The sequence below is a fragment of the Triticum urartu genome, chromosome 5 (assembly GCF_003073215.2).
Source record: "Triticum urartu cultivar G1812 chromosome 5, Tu2.1, whole genome shotgun sequence".
In the NCBI taxonomy this organism is placed as follows: domain Eukaryota; kingdom Viridiplantae; phylum Streptophyta; class Magnoliopsida; order Poales; family Poaceae; genus Triticum; species Triticum urartu.
In genome coordinates this window covers 585,238,257-585,252,624 of record NC_053026.1, presented here as the reverse complement: position 1 = coordinate 585,252,624, position 14,368 = coordinate 585,238,257, and the positions used below count along the sequence as shown (strand labels likewise).

Here is a 14,368-nt window from a genome sequence, read left to right as displayed (position 1 = left end):
TCTAGATATCGTGTTGGGCTGTTAGTTATTTCTTGCGTATTTTGTTGGCCTGCTGTTGAAGATGGTATTTGTTATGAGAGGAGAGTGGGTTTTTCGGTGCGTGGTTGGGTGTGCTTACATGTTTCAAACTCGGTGTCAGCCAACATTAGTTGTGTGAGCCTCTTGGTTGCTAATATTCCATAGTAAAACGGTGAAACTGTTGATATAATGCTCACTTATGGGCCTGGCCATCAAGTTCTCGCTTGCTCGCTTAATTTTTTTGCACTTGCTCCAATGCAGCAAAACCTATTATCACTTATTTATTTGAAAAAAATCATTAAATCAAAAGATGTTCACAAATATATTTTTCCAAATTTTTGGAAATTTAAAAACAACAAATTCTTAAATAAAATGTTCATGAATTTAAAAAATATTTTGGATCTCAAACTATGCTCTCGAGTTTGAAAAAGGTTCACAAAAAAAGTTCGATAGACTTTTAATAATGTTCATGAACTTTAAATATATTTATCATGAATTCCAAAAAATCTTCAAGATTTTTCTTACATGTTCATGAATTGAAGTGTCAAAAGATAAAAAAATAAGAAAAAATGAAAAGGAGGAAAATAATTAAAATAGGTAGAGAAAACATATAAAAGAATCAAAAATACCCAAGAAATACCTTCTAGAACCTTCTCAAAACGAGAAAACCAGCTGGCACTTTACAACTATATATATATGTGTTATTCCGAACAAGCGACACAACCCCTTAAAAGTAGAGCCCGTAGAGACCCCACGGCCAAGGACGCACCAGGAGGCTCCAAATCGTTGAGCTTAGTATTTGAATAAAAATGTTCAATGTGAGTTTACAAAATGCTCACCAATAAATACTCAATGTACATTTATCAAATTGTAAACAGGTATTTGAAAAACATGTTTAACATGTATCTGAAAATTATATAACTTATATAAACAAAATGTTCAATATATTTTTGAATAAAATGGAAAGAATATGAATAGAAAATCCCTGAAAGAAAGAAAAAACAATACATAAAACAAACAAAACCAAAAAATAAAAAATAAATCAAAGAACCAATAAAGAAACACACTAAAAGGGAAAAACACATAATCAATATGTGATTGCTATTGGCGTCGCACCGCCACGTCCGATCGCAGGCTGACAATCTGGGCCAGCGCTCCATCGAGAAGGAGAATGCCGAGAGAGCACACACACACTTCCACGTACAAAGAAAAAAAGGCTGCATCAATAGTCACGACTCAGCACTAAGTAGGCTCATGTACATGTAACAGCCCAAACACAGCCTAATAAATAGGCCCACAACGGACCGAAAAACCACGATGCACCGCGAGCGTGGAAATCCTGGGAGCATAGTAACTGTATTGATTATACCTTTTCATGTGGCTTGACTTTGATTTGACCAAGTATTCATGTGTTTCCTATTCATGTGAACCTAATGCTTTCAAAATTCCAGTATTTTTAATCCTTTGTGACAATCTTGTCATATTCTTGTTTTCTATTCTTACGTGTTCAGAATCGTGCGAACTAAAGAGGCTCTAAGAGCTCGTCCAATACTTATTTTTTCGCTAAAGAGTGGATCTTATTAACTCAAAAGGAAGATCAAGCGGATAGAAACACAATGAGCACACACCCGACCTCTGTATGGTTATGATGCACACAACCAATACCAACGTACGCACAAAGAAAACATTGCATTGGTTCTTTGCCAGGTTTTATTTTTTGTCAAAATATGACAACATGTGATCAAAATTTTAAGCACTTGTCAAGTCGAACGCACCGGTGAAGATGACCGCATTAGATTAGCGCTTGGTAAGATAAAAAATCAATAATTAATAATTTTAGTTTCATACAATGATGTCAGCATGATGCATGCGATTTCTGCATTCATGCAAGTGCTTTAGAGAAAAATCTTATTGAGAGATACTAGCACAGGAAGACAGTATGCTCCATCGATTTTCCCCTAAAATAACAGATAGATAGATTTTATTAATGAAAAACATTACTAACATGGTTCTAATTATAGTAATCAAGCATTCTTGGCTTGTTGATAGTTCGTTTGGTGGGGAGGAATTGGTCCTTCTCTTCTCACTTCAAGATTTATAATCTGAAGCCATTGGTTGAGGTCACATATTTTACAATAATGAAGTCTTAAGCAAACTGGTTTAATCAATTATTCGAACTACTGTTTTATTCATATGATATAATTTGCGTTTTAACAAATCAGACCTTTGCGGAGGCTTCCCTGATATATACTTACTTCTCTTATCATTAATGGATTAGAAGAAAAAACATAAGGCCATCCAAGTCGGACGTTCCTTGGTAAAAGCAACACAGCCATATAGAGACTGAAACGCAACACAAGCATACAAACACAAGGGATGACTAGCAGCTTTCAAGTGTCAATTCCATACCATGAATCTATAGTACGTAGATATGTACCAAGTAGTAAGTACAATGAATAGTAAGGAAATATTCAGCAATGAGCAACTGAGACTGTTCAGACATGTGAATGACATTCTAACTATGCTTCATCTAGATGCACGGTAACACTTGCATTGCAGCCCAAGAGGGAATTCAACGAGTAATGTAGTTCCCTCAAAAGAACAATGGCCTTCTGGCCATCCCAAGGCTTTCATACACCGCTATAACACAGGAATTAATACTATTTTTTTCAAGGAAAGGAGCTCAGCTCCTCAATTTCATTTCTGGAATCAGACTACATAGTCCAACATGATTATACCCTGGCCATCCTCTTACGATCAAGAACCAAAACTAATCAGCTACCAGGTAATAAGTAATATCCTTTCTGTTCCACCTCACACATGCGAAATATCACCGCTGCTGCGCACACTCCAAACTCCTCTGAGAACATCTTACATGCACAAAAACAGAAACCTACAGGCTCAAACAAGCAAAGTGCCAACCAAGAGTTAGTATGTTATCTGCGCACATGGCTCTGTAAGTTCCTCTGCGTGTATCACTTGATGCAGAGGCCGGGGGTAATCCTCCTTTTTGGAAAAAAATGGCTCTGTAAGTTCCTGCAGTTGGCCTCTGGCGAGTACTCGACTGACGATCAAAGAGATTAGCAACTGCATCAGCGGTCAGTGCACATCCCTATGCCTGCCCGTTTAGAAGTTCATAGTTAGTCCGTCTTGGATTTCTGAAGGGAAGAAACGGTAGTTGCAACACCTACTGTCAGATGCTTCTTTCGACAGTTAAGTTAGTTCTGAAATTAAGATGCAGTGCCAAGGATTGATTTACTCGATCATACCCAAGATTATGAGCTGCATATACCAAGACGAGCATCCACCATCTTGAGCAGACGGTTGACTTCATCCTTCTTGATCGCGACGCTCACCACAGAACAGAGGTCTTTGTCGTCGTTGCCATCATAGAAGCATCCTCTTTCCTTTGCATCGGCCACTATCTTCTGCCAGATTGTCCTGCTGCTCGACAACGTAGCCGCATCGCCAAGAATCCAGAAGCAATGCCTGCAAAAGAACACAGCAACAGAAGTGCGCAGAACTGAAGTAGCAAGATCACATATGACCCCAATTTTTCTATGAGCTGAAGAAGTCCTCTCAACCAACCAGGCGACTAATTGTTCACTCACTTGGCCCGTGTTTGCGCCACATTGGTACGCCTCTGATCGGAGAGGAACCCGACCGATCCATGGGTATTGGCCCGCACGGCGGAGAAGATGACAACATCCTCCTCGGCACCCTGGAACCCGTCCACGGTTCGGATCTTTACGGTTAAACCGCCATACTTGTCGTGCTCCAAAGCAAGGCTCTCCTGGATGGCACGGACTTGGGCCTTGTATGGCGATACCACGCCCACGCTGAGCTTGCTTCTTGTGTCAACTGACTCCGTACACACGAACCCAAACTAGTCAACTGATGATAGGAAGCAAAGGAAAGGAAATATGTTTGATGAATCTACAGCTGCTAAATATCTAGGTAGCTGCAGCATACCTTGGGACAATCTCTGCACAATCCGGGTCACCGCAGCGACCTCAGCAGCGTTGCTCAGGCTCGTGCCATGCATGCCCGAGCTTTCGATCCCACCTTGGATGTTGATGAAGGAGTAGGGGCCATACATTGAGCCGTCCAGGAGCTTCCTCTCGTAGTCTTTGTGAAGGACGTTGGGGCCATCTGTCACCTTCCTACAGTAAAAACTTGAGATGGGGAACTTGCTTATTTCTGGGTGCATCCTGTACTGCACATCGAGGAGGTGCTTCGGGTGTCCTAGCAAGCACAGCCTCTCGAACAGACTTCTTCCAAAGCCGGCCTCAGCGCTGAGCTGCAGCAGCCAATTGTGAGCGTGAGCATTGCTTGATCTGATACACCAGGACTGACCGACGGACAGGCTAGAAGAAAAAGAAAAACATTACCTTACTTTTGACAAGCGCTGGTAGCTGGCATTCATCACCGATAAGAACAGCACGGTGGATACCAAGCTGTAGAGGTATCAGCGACTCGCACTCCTTGAGCTGCGCCGCCTCATCGATAACAAGGAGCTCAAACGGCTGGAAATCACGGACGCGGCGCAGATTAAATGAGCTAGCAGCAGTGCAAAGTATGATCGTGGCATTGTTCAGTACGTAGTCTTCAATTTTGCTTGAATCGCTTGGAAGCAAATCAAACCAATCGGGCAAGTGTTCTAGCTTGTTAAGACACAATGCTCTTGCTTCTTGGAACTCTGGCCACCCCTCGTTTTTGAAGAAGAGTTTCCCAAGCGGGCGCTCCGGCTCGGACCGGAGAAGTTTCCCGAAAGCTTCGAGCGAGCGTAGGGTCTCATCCAGGTAATCAAATCTCCTAGCGGATAGGGGCAGATCATTGCGGAGAGTCTCGAAGCAGCGGCGCAGTGCTTCCTCATGACATTCGTAATTGTCTATGAAGAATTCGTTGAATGTCACCTTCCTCCTCCTCTCTAGTTCAGCATCCCCCACCCCTTGCAGCTGCAAAATATCACCCGTACGCTCCGATCGAACATCCTTAAGATACAAAGAGTGCATACACAACGGTTTCGCAAGAAGTTCTAGCATGTGGTTCACATAGTGCCTCCGGCTCGTCGCCACATTCACAAGTTGGTACACACGCCGATCCAAGAAGATCTTTGCGAGGTTTTCATCCACGTTCATCCGATCTTCATTGCCAAACAACACGACATTGCCCAGGGAGAAGTGTTTTCCACTGCCGCCATAGGACTCATCCTCGAGAATACCGAGAACACGGGAGGCAACCTCCACAACCGCCGTGTTGGTCGGAGCGCAAGCTAGTGTCCTGTGGTTTTTCATCAGCATTGACCACAAGAGAGATATGATGGCCTTGGTTTTCCCTGTCCCAGGTGGTCCCCAGATAAGGCGCACCCAGCACCTAGCTTCATCCATTCCTGAAACACAATCAAGTACCGCCTTCTGCTGTGAGGTGTTGAGCTTGAATTTTTCAAGGCCATCCAGCGCCTTATGTGACGCTAACCCTGAAGGTACCTCTGGCAACAATGAATTGCGATCCTGGCTGACCTGCCATCAGAAAATAGGAACTATCACAACATATTGATTGAGTAGAAAGACGCAAACCATGCTATAGTACTAAATAGATACATACAGTTGAAGCATACTCTGCAATCCTCTCTACGAGGCTACTGCCCCAACGGCTAAGGATGCCGGCTTTCAGTTCCAGTGCATCATGTATACGATTGTTGGTCTTCATATTGATAAGAAAAACCACAAAAAGAGGCAATGCGATCACTTCTTTTTGACCTTGTCGTTTGACAGGTAGTTTACCCGACAGCAGCCTTATTGATATTGTTGTGCCAGTGTCGACCACTTGGGGTGCATTTTTCTTTTCTTTTTCGAAAAAGGGGTGCGCCCAGGCCTCTACATCAACTGATGTTGCATTTTTCTCGAGAAGAGATGGCATGGCTATGTCTTGGGAAGAGGTGACAGTATTGTCCATATCTTCAGAATCAGAAGAGCCGGTGGTGGTGCCTTCGTCATCGTTCCTTTCACTTTTACTATCTTCAGATGGAGGCACTACAGCTATGACAAATGGGTCCAAGTCTTTGTGGCGGCTCGGTTTCCGACATGTGAGCACCAATATATCCTCGACTTTCGGGGCATAACAACCAGCTGGCCGAGGTTCCTTGAACGAGATACAGAATTCTGAAGTGCGTTCCTGTTGGATCCGGATCACTTGGGCCACCGGCGCGTGCCGGATGCCGCGCAATGCAGAGCAGAGATCGGCACGAGCTTCTTCCAATAGTGGAGCCATGAATGAACCCATGTACCCCTCTACCGAAGTGAAAGTTGTTGGTATCACCTTAATCTGAATGAAAGGAAGCACATACATATATAGAGGTTAGCAGCAACTTGTCAGGTCTTTGTAGGAGCATTTTTTTTCCTTTTGAAAAGAGGGTTGAAACCCAGTCCTCTGCATCGATCGATGCACACAGCCGTCAATCAATTGTTGCAACGTTTACACGGTCCAGCACAAGTTTACTTAAATATAATAAAAAGCCAGACAGAACAACCAATGAGAAAGAACACCATACAAATAAGGGATACGAAGTGCAGCCTCATGCAACAGAAATCCTATTAGTACGCTGACAATATATAGCCATGTGCAATAACGGCAGCGCAGCTAGATCGATGCCCGTGCCCTGAATGTGATCGCATCAACGGTGAATTTAGAAAATCCCCTCAATCCCATATTTTTTGATAAAGGGTGTGTTTTATTAACTTATAATGAAGCATCAAAATACAAACACAATGTGTACATCCGGCCACTGCATAATTAGGATTCACACAGCCCCCAATCCCATATGAGCCCTAAATTGATTTTGAAAGCTTGCTCTACAGCTGATCTAACATTACGTATATACTTCATCCAGAAGAAGCAAGCTATACTTAGCCTTGCCAAGTACTAGTACAGAGCGTCAATATATATATGATTAATGGAAGCAAGAAACGAAGGAAGAGGAAAAGACTGGCCTCGTTCTTGAAGAAATCATCGTTGAGCAGATCTTGCAGTTTCCATGAGAAGGTCGGCTTCGGCGGCCCCTTGTACCTGTTCAAATCTGGCGTAGTGGAAATGCTCCTCCATGGATCCGCTTTCCCCACCGGTCCAAGCCGCCGGACTCCACCGGCTAGGGAAGCCTTCCTTCGCAGACGCCCGGCGGTGGCTCTGCTCAATGCGGCGAGGCGTGAAGAAATCAGATGGCGCATAGCCGCAGCCATGCTTGGAATGGAGCGGCAGCCTCCAGCAGGAAGATGGAAAAAGGGTCTGCGTTTTGGGACACTCCGCCCTTGTCTTCCGATGTGGGCTCTGTTCCTGCTCTTTCGACGATTTGGGCCGTGTCCGTCCCCTGGTTTTCTGTATTCGGCCTGCTTTAGGTCCACGGCTCCTTTTTGTTCAACGCTAAAGTGAAATCAAATCCACTAAAAAAAGTCGAATGGGATCATTCTTTTCTCCATGGCTCCTGGAGTAAGGAATAGTGAAATGAAAAAAAACTTGAATTGGAATTCTTGATGTGACTTCTCTCAGCCGTCACATCTACCTCCCCACTTTGTCTCCAAGCACCCGTTTCGTTCTCCCCCCAAAATCGCATCAACGTGCTGGGAAGGCGACAATAAGGACGGCCAACCGCCGCCTTGGACCCGTGCGTGCGCGACCGACCTTGGCTCGTTGCGTCTCAAAGAAAACAAGTCATTGTCGGTTTGGTCGCCATTGCAGCATCCCATGACACGGTTTAAGTTGGCCGTCGTCGCCATTGCAGCATCTCGAGTGACAGTTCCACCTCTTCAGGGTCCCCGTTGCAGCATCCCACGACACGGTTCCAGTTGGAGTTGTCGCCAGTTCCATCCCGCTGCGGTCACCGTTGCATCATCTTGCGGCTGAGGTTCCGGCTCGTCGCCGTCACAGTTGCATCATCTTGTCCCCATGGTTCCAGCAAGCAAGGACCATCCCTAGGTAGTCGCGGTTGCAGCATGTGGTGCACCCCCCCCCCCGATCGTCGTTGTAGGACCCTGACGACGAAATTCCAGCATACAGGACCCGCTGTCGTAGCACCTGATAACCCACAAGTATAGGGGATCGCAACAGTTTTCGAGGGCAGAGTATTCAACCCAAATTTATTGATTCGACACAAGGGGAGCCAAAGAATATTCTCAAGTATTAGCAGCTGAGTTGTCAATTCAACCACACCTGAAAACTTAATATCTCCAGCAAAGTGTTTAGTAGCAAAGTAATATTATAGTAGTGGTAACGGTAGCAAAAGTTAATGATAACAAAAGTAATGTTTTTGATATTTTGTAGTGATTGTAACAATAGCGATGGAAAAGTAAATAAGCGGAGAACAATATATGAAAAGCTCGCAGGCAATGGATCGGTGATAGAGAATTATGCCGGATGTGGTTCATCATGTAACAGTCATAACCTAGGTGACACAGAACTAGCTCCAATTCATCAATGTATTGTACGCATGTATTCCGAATATAGTCATACGTGCTTATGAAAAAAGAACTTGCATGACATCTTTTGTCCTACCCTCCCGTGGCAGCGGGGTTCTAGCGAAAACTAAGGGATGTTAAGGTCTCCTTTTAATAGAGTACCGGACCAAAGCATTAACACATAGTGAATACATGAACTCCTCAAACTACGGTCATCACCGGGAGTGGTCCCGATTATTGGCACTTCGGGGTTGCCGGATCATAACACATAGTAGGTGACTATAGACTTGCAAGATAAGATCAAGTACTCTCATATATTGATGAAAACATAATAGGTTCAGATCTGAAATCATGGCACTCAGGCCCTAGTGACAAGCATTAAGCATAGCAAAGTCATAGCAACATCAATCTGAAAACATAGTGGATACTAGGGATCAAACCCTAACAAAACTAACTCGTTTACATGATAAATCTCATCCAACTCATCACCATCCAGCAAGTCTACGATGGAATTACTCACGCACGGCGGTGAGCATCATGAAATTGGTGATGGAGGATGGTTGATGATGACGACGGCGACGGATTCCCCTCTCTGGAGCCCCGAACGGACTCCATATCAGCCCTCCCGAGAGGTTTTAGGGCTTGGCGGCGGCTCCGTATCATAAAACGCGATGAATCCTTCTCTCTGATTTTTTTTCTCCCGGAAAGTGAATATATAGAGTTGGAGGTGAGGTCGGAGGAGCTCCAGGGGGCCCACGAGGTAGGGGGACGCGCCCCTACCCTCGTGGCTAGGGTGTGGGCCCCCTGGTCTTGATCTTTTGCCAGTATTTTTTATTATTTCCAAAAAGACGCTCCGTGGAATTTCAGGTCATTCCGAGAATTTTTGTTTTTGCACATGAATAACACCATGGCAATTCTGCTGAAAACAGCGCCAGTCCGGGTTAGTTTCATTCAAATCATGCAAGTTAGAGTCCAAAACAAGGACAAAAGTGTTTGGAAAAATAGATACGACGGAGATGTATCAGCACCCGGCCGACACGATCGCAACACAAGGGTGCACCACAGTCGTGGCCATCACGACACCCCCGTCGCAGCGTCCCTGCATCACACAGTGCCCTGCCATCGTAGCACCCTGTCATTATGGTTCCATCAAGCCAGGGTGCTGGTCGCAACACTCGGCGTTGATGGCTCCATCATCTGCCTCTGTCCCCGTTGCAACATGTCGCGTTGGATGGCTCATCGTTTCCAGCCCCGACGACTGAGGCTCTGATGTGGAGAGGAAGGATGTGAATGGGCGGCCATCTGAGATAGGAGAAGAAGCAAAGGGGAGCTTGAAGGACGGGCGAGATGGCACACGACGTTGGGGTGTGCCCGTCGGCTGCAAGGATCTACGTGTTTGTGGATGATCTACGCGACGAGAAGATGAATTGTGGCATGGGGACAAGGGCTACTGTGTGGGAGAGCGACCTTTCCTTGGAGATAAGGACGGTGAAGCAGTGGGTAGGGCCCATAAATGACATGTCGCATGTGTCCGGGAGAGGTGACCGGCCCAAGCCTTGACCGGTCACTCGGCACAGAACATTTACCTTCTTATGGTGGCACTATTTCCGCATTTAGTTCAACCGAATTGAGCAAACAATATATGATCTTTTTTGGCAAATAAGACTCCGGGTTTATATTAAAAACTTTCAACAATGCAATACATCACAAAAACCAAGGAAAATACAACCAGACCCTTATATAGCAAACAAACTTAATCTCCAGCATGAGGCAAAGGCGCACCACCGCGGGCGCTCCATCACAGAAGTCGTTCTGGCATTGTATCTTACGATCAAGAAGTCTTCGTACTAAGGTCCAGTTGGACCAACGGCCCGATAAAAACCCGTTACCATAGAAGCCTTGTGTAGATGGGAATTTTCAGAGCCAGGCCATCTCCTAAATAAACCTTCCGCCCGCTTCATAACAATGGCGGAGAGAGCACCGCAACAACGAAGAGGGACTACAAACCAACAGAAAGCAATATGTCGCGTCAGGGAGAGTAAATTGCTGAAAACCACCACATTTGTGGCAAGGATACTGCAAAACCACCACTTTTGTCAAAAATTTCAAAAAACCACCACTTCCTCGGCAAGTGAGTAACAAAAACCACTAAACGTGCTGTGAGCTGCGACTAACTGAGAATCTGACTTATCGGGCCCACCTTTCGGAGCCACGTGGCAAAGGGCAAACGACAAAGCGGAAACGGCCGTTAGGACCCCGCTAGTTAAGCCCAGCGCGCCGGCCCTGGTGCTCTCATCCCCCTCCCTCTCTTCTCTGTTGCGCACGCAACCATGGCAACTACTCCCTCCGGCGATGTCGAGGGTGGAGACGATGGCGGCTCCAGATCCAGACGGAGTCGCGGGCGGGACCTTCTTGGGGTCGACTATGAGTCCTCCTCCTCAGAGGACAGCCCGCTATCGCCGTGGCGCGGGCAGAGGGCGGGGGCGGCGGCGGCGCCGCCGCCTGCTGCTCCATTTGGATCCAGATCCATTCAAGCTGAAGGCGCGGGAGACCAACCCGATGAGGAAGAGCCGCCATCTTCTTGCCGTGCAGGCAAGGCTTCCGCTGCGGCGCGGTCGCCGTCTGATGCAGAAGTCGTCCCTACTAACACCGGCGACGACACGTACGTCCTCTATCTCAAGCTCCTTCTGCCTCTAAATTTTCGTTCTTGAGGTTTAGGTCGATCTAGGGTTTTGTATTGCCTCTGAATTTAGTCCTGACTAGGGTTTGAGTACAGATTAGAACCTACAATTATCTTGCTCTACAATTGTTGTGCATATTTACATTGTTAGGATTGCAGTGTACTTGTGTTGTACAAATTTAGGTAATTACACTATTAGGATTACATTCCAGTTGTACTATGTGTTGTTCAAATTTATGTTATAGTAACATGTACATTTTAATTGGTATTGTAGGTCGAGCTATGAGAAGTGGGACGTGCATATTGATTTTGAAGGGATTAAATACATCAGGACAAAGTTCTTTAAGAAAGACATAAGATATTACAATCTTATGTATGTGCTGCTTGACAATGGGTATAGTTTTTCAGACTGCCTATATTACATGAGATGTGGTGGAATAGGATTGGATGGTTTTAAACTGCTTGACAGCCAGATTAAGGTGGATGAAATGCTTAAGCAATACCAGGACATCAGGAGGATAACATTGTCAGTTACTAAGGGCAAGAGGCAGCAGGCAATTGTTTTGTCTCCAGCAAAGAAGGGAAAGAGAAAGGCAGCAGAACCAATTCAAATATCTGATGAAGAATATAGCAGTGATCCTGATATAGTATTTGCAGTCAGTGAAAATGGTGTGGCCCATAAGGAATTTGGTGATTATGTTGGTTCAAGTTCAGGCAGAGGCACAAATGAAAATTTGTTCCTGGCCACACAATAGAGTGTAAATTTCCAGCCCATCCAAACTATGCCACCTCCTGACAGGGCCAATTATGCAGACATGGATGACATGGATTTGGATTCAGAAAGTGAGGAGGAAAATAGCTCTAATGAAGATAGTGCAGACCTGCAGTCAACTGTAGCAGATATGAAGAAGGCAGCACTGCACTTTGAGGGTGACACAGAACCAGAGGACATCTATGATGTTCCTGAGGAGCAGGAAGAGGAAGAGCACAGTGAACACGCTCCAAATGTAGCTGAAGAAGAACATTTGAATGAAGATGGAGTATTGCAGCAGCCTGTGCTTAAGATTGGAAAGAGAGTGGGCCCAACAACAAGAACACACTCATCAGCCAATGATCCAATTGAGCCTGACTGGTTTCCCTCAGGTGATGAGGATGAAAATCTTGGTTTTTTGGACTCAGAGGATGATGATGGCAATGAGCCTATGTCTTTTATTATTCCCCCAGGAAGGGAAACAAGAGCAGAGAAGGCAAAGCCAAGAAAATGGTATGATGAAAGCAGACTCAATCCAGAACAGCAATTTTGTTTGAAGCTATGTTTCAAAGATGTGTACCAATTTAGGAGTGCTCTACTTAACTTTCACATCAAGCAGCTGAGGTCTTTCAGATATCACAGGAACTGCAAAGACGGGGTCATTGCTTGGTGTGACCACAAGGACAAAGGATGTCCTTTTTATATTGTTGCTTCTCAGATCAAGAATGAGCAAACATTTTGTGTAAAGAAGTTCAGAGCAGAACATACTTGCCCAACTAGTGACAAACATAGTAAAGTGAGCTCAAAGTGGCTAGGAAGCAGTATCTTAGAGACAATCAGATCAGACCCAAACACAACTGTGCCAGCATTGGTGGACAAGGCAAAGAGGAAATTTGGAATTGAAGTTCCAAAGATGATGGCATGGAGAGCTAAAAAGGTAGCAAAGGAAATTGTCCTAGGGGATCATAAGAAGCAGTACCATAGGTTGTCTGATTACATTGAAACAGTTAAATTATGCAATCCAGGATCTAGATGCATTGTCACAACTGTCACTCCTAAAAGCACAAATGAAAACCCACATCCAGGTCCTAGGTTCCATGGTCTTTTCTTTTGTCTCAATGCACCTAGGGAGGGTTTTCTAAATGGATGTAGGCCTTTCATTGGTTTGGATGGATGCTTCATAAAGCTTACAACTGGAGCACAAATCCTAGCAGCTACTGGTAGGGATGCCAACAACAACATGTATCCCATTGCTTTTGGAATTGTAGGAGTGGAGGACACACCCAGTTGGAGCTGGTTTCTCACCCAACTTAAGTATGCTCTGGGAGGCACAGAAGAGGGGAAGTTTGGCAAATACACCATCATGTCAGATAGGCAGAAGGTCAGTGCTCTATGTTCTCTTTCAAACCTACATATTATCTTTTGTGCCTTGAGTATGCTCTAATTGTTTACTAGTTAGTGATTGTTTGAACTTAAGATTGAAACCTAGTTAGTGATTGTTTGAAGTTAAGATTGAAACCTAGTTACTTTATTTTTGGTTGAAATCAGGGCCTGCTTAATGCTGTCAATGCTGTATTTCCAAACTGCCCACAAAGATTTTGTTTAAGGCACATTTATGCAAATTTTCAAAGAGCTGGATTTAGAGGTGAAGATCTGAAAAAATGCATGGACAGTGCTAGCTATTCCTACACAAAGCATGGTTTTGATGTAGCCATGGCCAATTTGAAGAATGAGTATGAGGATGCATGGAGGTGGTTATCTGGTATTCCAGTACACACATCGGCTAGGCATGAAATGGACACAAATTGCAAAACAGACATGGTGGTTAATAACATAAGTGAGGTCTTCAATAAATATATCTTGGATGTTAGAAACAAACCAATAGTGACAATGATTAATGGAATCAAAGACAAGTTGCTAGTCAGGTTTGATGGAAAAAGAGAAAGTGTAGCAGCTTCTAGATGGGAAATAGCTCCAACATATGCAGAGCAGCTGGAGATGAGCAAGAAGTTTCAAAGAGATTACAAAGCAATTAGGGCAGGGCCTAACCTGTGGCAAGTAAGCAGTGGGCCAAAGACCTATGCTGTGAACCTTGAGGAGCACACTTGTGGATGCAGGAAGTGGGACATGTCAGGTTTGCCATGCAACCATGCTTGCAGTGCAATTTACAAGGCCAAGATGCAACCTGAGGATTTTGTAAGTCCTTTCTTGAGGAAAGCAATGTATTTGGAGGCATACAAACCAATAGTGTATCCAGTTCCTGGAGAAGATGCTTGGGTCAAGTTAGGAAAACCTGATATTGAGCCTCCTGTATTCCACAAAGAGGACCAGAGTGGAAGAAAAGAAGAAAAGAGGAAGAAGGGAAGGTTTGAAGTGCCTAAACCAAAAGATACCTCTAGGATGACTACAATCAGATGTGGCAATTGTAGGTTAATGGGCCACAAGTTTACTAATTGCGGACAACCTTTG

The 14,368-nt window shown here is 44.8% G+C and overlaps 1 protein-coding gene across 1 annotated transcript; it reads right to left on the bottom strand.

The window, feature by feature from the left end:
• Positions 1 to 2,569: 2,569 nt before the first annotated feature.
• LOC125506157 (helicase SEN1-like) lies at positions 2,570 to 7,303 on the bottom strand. Its single transcript, XM_048671020.1, has 7 exons — positions 7,011 to 7,303; positions 5,626 to 6,345; positions 4,410 to 5,540; positions 3,991 to 4,318; positions 3,630 to 3,879; positions 3,288 to 3,507; positions 2,570 to 3,176 (listed from the first exon to the last, which is right to left on the bottom strand). The coding sequence occupies exons 1-6, from the start codon at positions 7,254 to 7,256 to the stop codon at positions 3,294 to 3,296; spliced, it is 2,889 nt and encodes a 962-aa protein (XP_048526977.1). The 5' UTR covers positions 7,257 to 7,303; the 3' UTR covers positions 2,570 to 3,176; positions 3,288 to 3,293.
• Between the last annotated feature and the right edge of the window lie 7,065 nt (positions 7,304 to 14,368).

What these genes read in the sequence shown, in the direction of transcription:
- LOC125506157 (XM_048671020.1), bottom strand. Translation starts at nt 7,256, where the DNA reads ATGGCTGCGGCTATGCGCCATCTGATTTCTTCACGCCTCGCCGCATTG. An exon ending in ATGATTTCTTCAAGAACGAG is followed by an intron (nt 6,346 to 7,010) that starts GCCAGTCTTTTC and finishes CCTTTCATTCAG; the next exon opens with ATTAAGGTGATACCAACAAC. An exon ending in TTGCAGAGTATGCTTCAACT is followed by an intron (nt 5,541 to 5,625) that starts GTATGTATCTAT and finishes TTCTGATGGCAG; the next exon opens with GTCAGCCAGGATCGCAATTC.